The sequence below is a fragment of the Podarcis pityusensis genome (genome assembly GCF_964106645.2).
Source record: "Podarcis pityusensis genome assembly, chromosome: 6".
In the NCBI taxonomy this organism is placed as follows: domain Eukaryota; kingdom Metazoa; phylum Chordata; class Lepidosauria; order Squamata; family Lacertidae; genus Podarcis; species Podarcis pityusensis.
The window spans coordinates 84591087-84602673 of NC_138030.1; the positions used below are offsets into that span (position 1 = coordinate 84591087).

Consider the following 11587-nt stretch of genomic DNA (forward strand, 5'->3'; position numbering starts at 1 on the left):
ATTGCCTGTGCAAAATTCGACAGCTAGGTTGCTCACTGGGGAAAGATGGTTTGAGCATATTACATGGATCCTGGCTGCCAGTTTGTTTCCAGGCCCCATTCAAAGTGCTGTTTTTTACCTATAAAGCCTTAAACAACTCAGGACCTCAAGCACCAACTCTCCCCATTTGAACCAATCTGAAGCCTGCAATCATCATCTGAGGCACATCTTTGTATGCCTCCTCCATGAGAGGTCCAAAGGGTGGCAACATGAAAATAGGCCTTTTCTGCAGTGGCTCCCCACTTGTGGAATGCTCTCCCCAGGGAGGCTCCCCTGGCACCTTCATTACATATCTTCTGGCACCAGGGTAAAAAAGGTAAGAGGTACAGTTCAAAACACCAGGTGCATAAAAGGCAAGGTTCTCCCTTTTATGCATTTGTACAGCTCCCGGCACAAATAAGTCTTTATTTCTTTCTTGGACTACCACAGTGTAAGCCTCTGCTGTTAACAGAATTAGTTCCATAGATCATCATATCATTTTAAAGAGAACATCAACACAAAGCTCAACAGCAAAGCTCAAGAAGGTTGGACACAAGACAAAGGTTGGACACTAGAGGAAAAAAGAGTGCAGCCAGGAAGCATTTGGTTTCTGTATATAGCTAAATCTGTAACCAAAAAAAATTTCAAAATCACTATGTATTTTAAGTGACAGGCAGAAACAACAACAAAGGTGTCAGAAGTGAAATCAAACCTAAGAATTTATAAAGAAAATAAAGAATTCAGTATTGTGGTGGGATACAGAAAGAAAGAAAAAGAAAGGAAGAACCTGTTCCTCCTCAAAATATCTGTTAACTTTGCAGCAGATATTTATACAGGATGAGAGCAGAAGATATTTGTAGTGTGAACCAGTATATTGGTGGTAAGCATGAGAGAGCAATAAACTATATCTTAACAGTTAAAGAACTGGTCAAGGCTGCCTATAAATATTTTTAGTATGTTTTACTGTATAGGAAAAAATAGTATCTTAATGCTGAAAACATGAATAAAGTGTACACATTTTAACCACTTAAACATGGATGGGGTAAGCAATTAAATGAAATTAAATAAACATAATCAGGATTTCAAAACTGAAGATTATCTTCAGGTTTCCTCAAATTCTAAACTCTGAACTCAGATCCTCATGTTTAAAAACTGTACATTTGTTTCCATTTTATTAATATAGTCTTGCAGTGCAACAATTCAGTTTTCCTTTTGGAAAGTTTAACAGATTTTTCCTTTAAAAAATCACAAGGGAAGATCATTATCTCCCAAAACTGATCTTGGAAAGCAAAATTAAATAATAAAGACAGTTCACAAGAAGGAATGAATGAGGCATCAAAACTGGGTAATGATTCTGTGTTGCCTTTCTACATCAGAGAAAGAAACCTATGCTAAATGACAGACTGAAGTCTAATTTTTAACACCTACTATGCAATTAAAGGACACCAGCTCTCATTCCTTCTCAGAAATTCTGATTATGCAGATAGTTGACTTTTAAACTTCACACTCACCATGCTCTACAAAACAATCCCCAAGTTAAAATTACAATAACTCTGAAATCTGTCACATTTTGCAAATAAAATATTAAAATAGTCAATTAATCACTATAAGCTGGCCTCACAATTCAATTCTTCATTACGCAACAGTACTCGCTTCCTGCCAAAAAAGTACATATTCAATCCAGAGGAACATGTAAACAAAATTTGTTTCCCTCCCATTACTTCAAAATTAAATCTTGCCTTCTATCTTCTTTTTAAATAAACATGCTCAGATTTCATACATCTTGATGTATTATACTTCAAGCTTACATAAAAAGCATCCATAAATCCTTTCCTTTAAAATAAATTGAAACATCAGCAGACAAGGGGGATCTCTTTGGCCAGTAAAGATGACCTCTTTTTACAACAAGTTTATAGACACTTTAGGTTTGTTCCGGCAATGTTAACACTGTGAAATATTAGCCGCACTGTTGCGAGGGATGGTGGTAAAGTCTCCAGCAGACTCTGGAGTCACTTAAATCAAGTAGTAGAAAAGTGAATGCCCATTTCAGAACACTGGAACACCAGGAGTGAAAAGAGATGAACAAAAAACACAGAGACACCAAGTAGAAGCTGCAAATGATTTCAGCAGAGTGAGATTTTGATCTATCAGTACATTTCCCCTTTCAATCTTTGTTGGAAGAAGATTCTGACAGAATCAGTTGTATTACTCTCCTCTGTTGCACTGCTTCTTTCCTTTCTGACCGGCAGCTTATGGAATTTCTTCCCCCAAAATAATTGCATCTACTTATTTAGCATGACAGTTTGGTTTTAAATTACAAAACGTATAGTAAACCCGTAACCAGAGATTTTGCCATGGGGCACTGGCATTATGAATGCACGAGGAGGGAACTATCCTTTCACACAGAAAATAATTTCAATAAGCTAAATATTGTTAAAATATTAAAAAGTGCCCAGATGCCTGTCAAACAATCCAGGAGAAGGTTTACTTTGAATTAAGCAACGGCATAGAATGTATCCAGCATGCAAATGTCAGCCTGGAATATTCCTGAGGCCAGAACCCACAACCCCCACCCCCTGGGCTGCATTGCTTTATGCTGAAAGTGCTAAAGAGCGCAACCGCAACCACTCACACCTCGATTCTCAATGCTATGGATATAGGTGTGTGAACGCATGGTTGTCTGGGTATACCCAGCAGGAGTAAGCCTGGTTAAAACACACAAACACTTCTAACAGCACAACCATAAGCATTAAGAAAAAGAAAACCCTACATATGACTTGTTTTTTGTATGCAACCTCGCACACAGTGCATCGGAGTGGCAGGTCAGGTGGACAATTTACAATCTACAATCAACATGCAGTCCGTCCCTATCTCCCCAAACACTTCTGAACAGCCAGCATTATTATAAAACTGAGAATTACAGGATCTCCCCCCACCCCACCCGCTTCCTGTTCCCGTGTATGCAGAGATGATTTTTGAAAACATAATGGCAAAAATGCAAAAGTATCAGGTACAAACGGAGAGAGAAATTCAACACAAAATTTATGATTCCAAAGACTCCAGGCATCTCCCTATTTGGCAATGATCCATTCAAATGTTCCCCATTTGTACGTGCAAAAATGTCTTAGCAAGAATAAGTCTAAGAGATATTTCAACTGCAGGTGCTGATTATGCAAGGTTCAAATGGTACAGAGATTATAACAATGACATGCAAATAGTATGCAAATTAGTTGCACCCCTCCAGCTGACAATATTTCTAATGTGGCCCTCTGTGCTGAACAAGCTGCTGCTCACTGATTGTGCCAGTAATACAACCAGAATTAGCCCACTGGTAGTGAAAGTCGGATTTTCTCACCTTCCTCCAAATCCCAGCCTCTCCAAATATTAGACTGGGAAGAGGGGTTCTAAAGAGGTTCAGTTTTCACTAACCATCTGCTACCACTTCATAAGCACTTCAATTTTAGATCAGGGCAGAAATCAATTAAGAAGATTGCCACACAAGAGACAAAAAATCCCAAATAAGATAATATGAAAACAGGGGACAATGTAAAGTATTTTTTTTTAAGAGAGAGAGAAAACACATAGAGTAACAGAAAAAGATTAGAAGATTCAGATGTTCTTGTTATTAAACTTATATATTCAAGCAGCATTACATCGCATTATAGAAAGACCTCAGAGACCCCTTTACATTATATTATAAGAGCCACATAATGAATGGCTTCTAAAGAAGGTCAGCATTCGGCTTCGCGGCCTTAAGGGCTTTAGAGGCTTGAATGCCAACGCTAGGTGCTTTGTCTAGGTTACAAGCTGCACAAACAAGATTTAACAAAGGACCTCCTTAGTCATCTTATATAGATTGCTGGAGTCAAATAATCCCATTTCACTCAGCTGTTCACACGATGAAACATAGTCACCCATAGTTTAAAGGCACATAGACATTTTCTGAAAGCTGCTTTCCCTTTTATGCATCACTTTTCAATGTATATCAAGTGAGTTTGCAATCATATTTGTTGTCACTTTCATTCATGTCATACCCCTTACTTATATGATTGAGATCTGAATTACTGACTGTTACATCCTTGTTAGGAAAAAAGCGGGGGGGGGGGGGAGGCGTGTGGAGTAGTAGATAGTTTGCAACGCACATCCGCCGACTCAAGAGCTGAAACTCAGCAGTGGCCTTCCCAGCTACCTTTTCCTGTGGGCTAAGGTGTAAGTCAGGATTTCCCCTTCTGAAGACCATTTGAAAATTGAAATAAATAAGTGTCGCATGTCACTGAACACTCTTCTCTGAGCATCTGCTGTTTAAGATCACCCTTGATTGATGACAGCTATTTTTAATTGTTGCTTTTAAAATTTAAATGCCCCCCTGAGACATTTTATAAGTGTATTAGTGCACGGCAGGAGGCCTGCGAAGTGGGAAACACAGACCGAATCAACAACCTCATGCCATTAGCACCTTTGTAACCAAAAAAACCACTGTTTGATATAAAAGTAACAAGATCCTTAAACAGCCAACAATCTCATATCTATAGATGTGTGTGTGTGTGTGTGTGTGTGTGTACACACACACACACACACACACTCCCCTCTTTGAGTGTCTATGTGTGCATTACCTGGACTGAATGTATGCCAAATGAAGGCTTTTCCGTGTGTTTTCCACATTAGGAGCCATGTATTTCCCAGTAGCTCTTAAAATCTTAAGACAAATATTCCCTTTTTAAAAAAGATTTAAGTATTGCAGCTGAATTAATCCAGTTCTGGGTTGTTTTCAACTAATGTAATATTTAAGAAAGTAATGAGGCATATAGTGCCCGGAAAAAAATATTCCCTGAATTGTAGGCACACAAATGACTTCATTGTGCTATTTAGACATTTATATGATAGAAGAATGCATTCTCCGAAGAATAAAACAATAGCTGCTTTCCCCTTTAAATAAAATATTTAAACCAAAACAAGTTTTCTTTTGTTTGTTTTTTTAGAAATACATGAAATGTGAAAGGCAGCAAAAGAGGAAAAAGGTGCAAGACGATACGTTTCTCCTTACCTGTTTTTTCTTTGATTTCACACAAAACATTAAAAAGTGCTGGCTTCATTCTGTGGCAGTTTAAAGCATGTTTTCTGCAACAAGATCAAAATAGTTTATATTTAGAGTGTGCCACAGAGGCCTTAAAAAAGATGTTTTAGGCAGAAATATTGAAGGTTAAGACATCACTGAAAATTATGCAAGGGTGAAAAACAGCTTACAGTTTTAAATTGACGGGACACCAGTTTGGTGATTGTCCAACGCATATGGCAATACAAATACCACTTGCTTAGGGAACTGTCTGATAGCAGCATTTCAGTAGCTTTCATATACCATGTTTACTGGCCAAGCTATGAGTAGGTCAATGATAGGAGTATGTATAAGCCATTCATAAGTCCAATGAAGATCTTTTTTCAGATATTATTATTATTATTACACTCAATTTATTAATCACCTTCTGAACCACCATCTCGTGGCAGTGTAGGGAACGTTGTTATTTTATTCACCCATGTGGTTCAATTCATTGTGCAGATGCCACAGTATAAACAAGGTGCTTCAACACGGAAAGCCGATGTACAGAAATTTTAGCCATTGAGTTGAAAAGAGCACAGAAATGCAGTAATGCACTGCCAGGAGAAAGCACACATGCAATGGGGAGGGAGGGAAAATAATTACTTCCATGCTCTTATTACCTTTATGCTCTACTTGCTTATTTGAAGGTGTTAGAATCAGTTGGCCTCCCAAAAGAAATCTCATAAACACTCCGATACATGAATCAGAATGACAAAAAAACCTTGCTAATTTAGCATTTACACAAGTGGTCAGAATGCAAATGGATCTTTCTGAGTCTCCTCTTTTCTTGGAGGTCCAGCAAGTTGTTGTTTATAAGGCTGATCAGTTTCATGTCCTAGCAGGTGCTCAGATTGTTTATGTCTAAGAAATAGAATTTCTTAAATATTAGAAACAATCACTTTGGAAAGATTTGTTGTCATGTACAAAAGGACTAATTTCATCCAGCATCTGTTGCAAAATGGGTTTTTGAATGAAGCTTACATAAGTCTGTGAGTGTTTTGGTGCCTCAGGCAGAAAAATCTAAGGAAGCCCCCTCATTCCACTGATTAATATGGGACACAACTCACTAGGAAAGTCTCCTTCACAAGGCATGTGAAGACTTTGGACAGCTCCTGTCATTTTAAGGGGCCTGCCCCTTAAATGGCACCCCATAACACTGCCTAAGGTTCCTGCCTCTCTTCTTCTCACAGTTGGGCTCCCTCTGTATGAGCATCTGGTACACAAAACCTTCTTTCTGCCTCCAAAATATTTTTTGGCCAAGCACAAAGATGGGTAAAAGGACACTGAAAAGATCACAGCCACATTTTCACAGCCTTGCCATCACCGCAACATCTCTACAGTTCCTTATAAAGAGATATATAATTTAAAATCATAGGAAAAACTGAAATGCAGAAACTGATTTCTACGGCTGCATTACTAAAGGGACCCGCTAGCAGAGCGGCTAAAGGAGTGTGTAAAGAGTAACTGGCTATAAAAAGAATCCTTACATTTGTATTGATTTCCAATTCAATTAGTGCAGTATCTTTACACACAAAAAACATTTCACCAAACATAAACTTAAACTTTCAGAAGCAGCTTCTTTCCCCTTTGTCTAACGGCAATACTGGGAAGCATCGTTCAACAGAAGCTATTCCTCATCAAGGCCAAGTGTTTTACGAAAAGCGTTTTATACAACTGGCATTTTTCATTCTAGGTGTTTTCTTGTTTTTTAAGGCCTTTTGGATTAAGTACCAAGATAGCAGCTGCAAAGCTATTTAGTAATGTGTGTAGCTTTTGAGGGACACACGGACGCTGCCTACTCCAGTCGAGAATGAAAATCTCTGTGGTAAGTGCAAGATACAAAATGCAGGTGAAGTGCTAGAAGCTTTTCTTCAGGTAATGAAATTCTAGTGGTCACTGGGCAACTTTTTCTTCTTTTTGTTTTGCTATTTTTCCTTCTTGTCCATTCTTCTCTTCTGTAAATCCATGTATTCCTTTCCAACTTCAATAATGATTTTGTAGATTTATGTTAAGAGTGTTGTGCAGCCTTCCAGGCTATTTAACTGGCATGTTTCTTTTTAAGAAGCATTGTATTTTAAATTTCCAATGTGCACACAATATTGACCAATGAGACCATTTAATCATCCAAATAAAAAATATTATATATTTCAAAATTTGTGTAACAATAATAATTATTATTATTTTAAAATACTACCCCCTGCCCCAAAATTCAGCTGTGTCAGGCACAAAACGGCGTGTTGGCTTCTGTGATAAAATCAACAATTGAAACATACTTGTTATGGGTAAGTGTAGATTGCCAAATGTTCCAATATGTGTTATTAATGATATATACTCATGTGCAATTGTCACACACATACATAGATTTCATGCCATTTCCAACATGGAAAGCACGATCTGTGAATGAAATCTGTAGGTTCATATGTGAAGCGGCATTTAGTGGCTAGACTCTACGAGCCTCTGTACTCAGCTAATATGTTCAACTCATTATTTTAGCAACAAAAAACCTGTTTGTGTCTTTACACACAAACAAATGGCTACAAGGCTCCAGTTGCAGCACAACATTCACCAATACAAGAGGACAGGAAAATGTGCCCTTTTCGTACACAAGGGCCACAATCCTCGAAGCATCGTCTATGAATAAACCTTCCCATTTAAATGGAATTAAGTGAGTTTAACTTCCTTGGATTGCGGTTAAAAAACGGTAGTGGCAATGAACTCGGAGTAACCAAGTTTGCAGTACAGCAAACAAGGCCTTTTATGGCTGCTCCTTTTCACTAATTCAAAAACAGAGTTCAGGTCACCAGATCCCTTCAAAACGGATCTATAAAACTAAGGTTTAAAAAGTTTAAAAGGTCTTCCAGATAATTTTTGGTGTGATGTTCACCGATATGTTCCATTCAGTGCCCCACTCAGCAGACAGGAATGGAGGAGTCCAGCATGTACGACCCTAAATATCCCAAAGCTCAGCTAAAAGGAGGACAAGATTTCGGTCTTTTGGCCAAAGAAAGTGGCTGCTCCAGCCTTTCAGCTCTTGAGGTGTCACAAAACACAGATGGGAAGGTGCAGATGCACAAGGCGACCAAAGGAGCCAATTCAGCCCTACCTAACTTGGCAAAAAAAAGAGAAAAAAGAGCAGAAGAGCCTTCTCTCCCTAAACATTTGCACGTACCCACACGCCACTAGAAATCACACCTATATACTGTACACTTAAATATGCCATTCTGGCATGTTGCTCCACAGAAGACACCCAATCGGGATGTTGTTTTTCCTGGAGAGCTATACTTTTTGTTTGCTGCACAGAGAGCTCGGCTGCGAGTCAGGCTTTTAAAGGACCAGGATCCTGCCGCGGAAAGAAATGTGGTGCGATAATAATAATAATGATGATGATGATCATAATGATAATGGGATGTTGTTTTTCCTGGAGAGCTGTACTTTTTGTTTGCTGCACAGAGAGAGCTCGACTGCGAGTCAGGCTTTTAGAGGACCAGGATCCTGCCGCGAAAAGAAATGTGGTGCAATAATAATAATAATAATAATGACGATTATAATGATAATGGTAGCGACGAGAGGGGGGAGGGAGGGAGGGAGGGCTCACCTGGCCTGCGCCTCGTCCAAACTCTGGTCGGTGATGGTCATGATCTGCTGCAAAATGTCCCCGATGTCTTGCTTGCGGCCCCCCTCGCCTTCGGCGCCCCCGGCCCCGTCCTGCATGTGCTGGGACAGGCCCGGGTGGCCGGCCATGCCCACGCCGGCGTGCGAGTGCATCAGACGGGGCTGGTCATCCATCGCGCCCCGCTCCCGAGAGGCGCGGCCGGCGGCCCCTGCCTGCCCGCCCGCCCGCCTTCGCCCCCTTCTCGGCGAAGGGGACCCCCGAGCAACCGCTCGGCTTCTCCGCTTGTTTTCGGGCGGGGGAAAGAAAGAGCGCTGCTCTCCGGCGGCGGTGCCCGCGGAGCCGCCTTCCGGAAGCGGCGGCGGCTGAGGCGGCTGAGGCGGCTGAGGCGAGCCCTCCTCCCGGGCGCCCTGGAGCCGGCCTCCGGCTCCCTCGCCTCCCGCCGACGGAGCCTCCGCGTGAGGAGAAAGGAAGCGCGGAGAAAGTTTCCCTCACGGACGCTCCTCTCTCTCTCGGACGCCGCCGCCGCCGGTCGCGCGCCTCCCCGCCTTCTCCGCGCCTCAGCCGGGCGAACTCGCAGGAGCCCCGCCGCCAACGCCGCCGCCGCCTCTCGCTTTTGTTTCAGGCTCCGGCTCCGGACTCCGCCAACTGACACGGGGAAGGCGCCGCCAGGCGAGCGAGGGAAGGAGGGAGGGAGGGAGCCGGGAGGGGGAGGAGCCGGGGGAGGAGCCACAGGGGGGAAGGCCCGCCCGCTGAGCCCTCATTGGCCGGCGGACGAAAGCGGCGGCGCCTCCCACCGCTCGCTTCGGCGTCGCAGGCCCCGCCCACCCGCTTGCCTGTCACTCAGAGAGCTCAGAGGTGGGCCCCGCGCGCGCGGGAGGCTCCGGCCCTTAAAGAGGCAAGCGGGGGAAGGCGCCGCGAGAGGGAGGGAGCGTGGGCGGGGCCAAGGCGCTGCCCGGGCTGGGCTGCTGCCGCCGCGTGGCCCCGCGTGGGGCTTCCCTGGACAGGGGCAGAGCGCAGATGGAGATGCAGGGGCATTAAAAGTTTTAATGCATCTTACTCTTTTAATGCATCTTACTCTTTTAATGCATCTTACTCTTTTAATGCATCTTACTCTTTTAAATTGTATTTTAATCAACTTGTTTTTATTATTGGTTGTTAGCCGCCCTGAGCTGGGGAGGGTGGGGTATAAATAAAAAAATATTATTATTATTATTATAGCCCCTTCCAGGGGATGCTGCTGTTGCTACTACTACTGAAGTGCAGAGTGTTTGAGGACCAGGACATTCGCAGGGAAACCAAAATGCTTGTTTGCAAAGCTATTGTACAGTGGTACTTCGGGTTAAGTACTTAATTCGTTCTGGAGGTCCGTACTTAACCTGAAACTGTTCTTAACCTGAAGCACCACTTTAGCTAATGGGGCCTCCTGCTGCCACTGCGCTGCCAGAGCACGATTTCTGTTCTCATCCTGAAGCAAAGTTCTTAACTTGAAGCACTTTTTCTGGGTTAGCAGAGTCTGTAACCTGAAGCGTATGTAACCCGAGGTACCACTGTACTACCAGCTTTGTCGCCGTCGCCGCTGCTACTCCTGCTACTGTTTCTCTCATTGTCCAGTTTGAGCTGCCACACCAACTGCCACCACCATCAAACCCGGAAACGCAGCTCTTAGCCCAGGTGGTCCAAATGCAACCACTGAAGAAGGAGGAGAGGGCGCCGTAGACCTTGGACCAGGTCCACAGACAACGCTTCCTCCAGATGATATAGAAACTGACAACACCCCAATTATTGTTGGATGTATCCTGGCTCTTTTAGTTGTGCTTGCTCTAGTTGCTGTATTTTGGAAATACTGATCTTCCATGAAAACTGAAGAACCTGAAGCTCCTACTAGCCCTGCTGAATTTGACCTGTCAGAATTGGAACCCAAAGGTTCCCAATTCGAGTAGCCTTCTGCGGTAAAGCTGTGCTCCAGCACCCTTCCAGCTGATCGTTATTTCCTAACAGTTCTCATTTGGAACTGTTACTCTACAACTGGAAATGAGAATTGAAGGAAGAACTATGTGGAAAGCCAAAGCAATTTTCATTAAAAACTGGCCATCCAGGTTATTCAGCTACTTGAAGCATGAAGCAGTACTGGGCCCCAACAAAACTCTCCATTTGCTCTTTCTTTTGCAAACTGGGTTCCAACTTCCCTTGAAGAATGTCTCTTAAGTGACTCAATCAAAAAAAAAACACCTTTACTGTATGCTTATGAAATACGGACCACTCATAAACACCACCTCCAACTCCTCGAAAGATGATAAAAGGAACAATAAGTTGGGTTGCTTTGATATCCCCTCTCCTTTGCAGACCCCTCTGCAGGCTGCAGAAGTAAGGGTCAATATCAGAGTAGGCATGAAATACAGTACAGTGGTACCTCGGATTACATACACTTCAGGTTACATACACTTCAGGTTACAGACTCCACTAACCCAGAAATAGTACCTGGGGTTAAGAACTTTGCTTCAGGATAAGAACAGAAATTGTGCAGCGGCGGCGCGGCAGCAGCAGGAGGCCCCATTAGCTAAAGTGGTGCTTCAGGTTAAGAACAGTTTCAGGTTAAGTACGGACCTCCGGAACGAATTAAGTACTTAACCCGAGGTACCACTGTACTGTATGCTTGTGAAACATGGACCACTTATAAACGCCATCTCCAACTCTTCAAAAGATTCCATCAACGGTGTCTCTGGAAAATTTTAAACATCACCAGGGAAGACAGGGAAACTACTGCCAGTGTACTGGAAGAAGCAAAGATCACCAGTGTCAAAGCAATGATTCTTCAACATCAGCTTCATTGGCCTGGTCATGTTGTGTGGATGCCTGATTAT

The 11587-nt window shown here is 42.7% G+C and overlaps 1 protein-coding gene across 3 annotated transcripts in view; it reads right to left on the minus strand.

Moving 5' to 3' along the window:
• Nucleotides 1-9382, minus strand: part of PBX1 (PBX homeobox 1) — a 222023-nt gene extending 212641 nt beyond the window's left edge. For 2 of the 3 annotated variants that reach the window (XM_081012270.1, XM_081012267.1), the window contains exons 1-2: nt 8709-9381; nt 5063-5136 (exon numbers count right to left, since the gene is read on the minus strand). In XM_081012270.1, coding sequence (XP_080868396.1) covers nt 5063-5136; nt 8709-8899 — 265 coding nt within the window. In that variant the 5' untranslated portion in view covers nt 8900-9381. Of the gene's footprint in view, nt 1-5062; nt 5137-8708 lie in introns of all 3 variants that reach the window. The other variant, XM_081012268.1, reaches the window with a different exon arrangement.
• Nucleotides 9383-11587: the final 2205 nt, after the last annotated feature.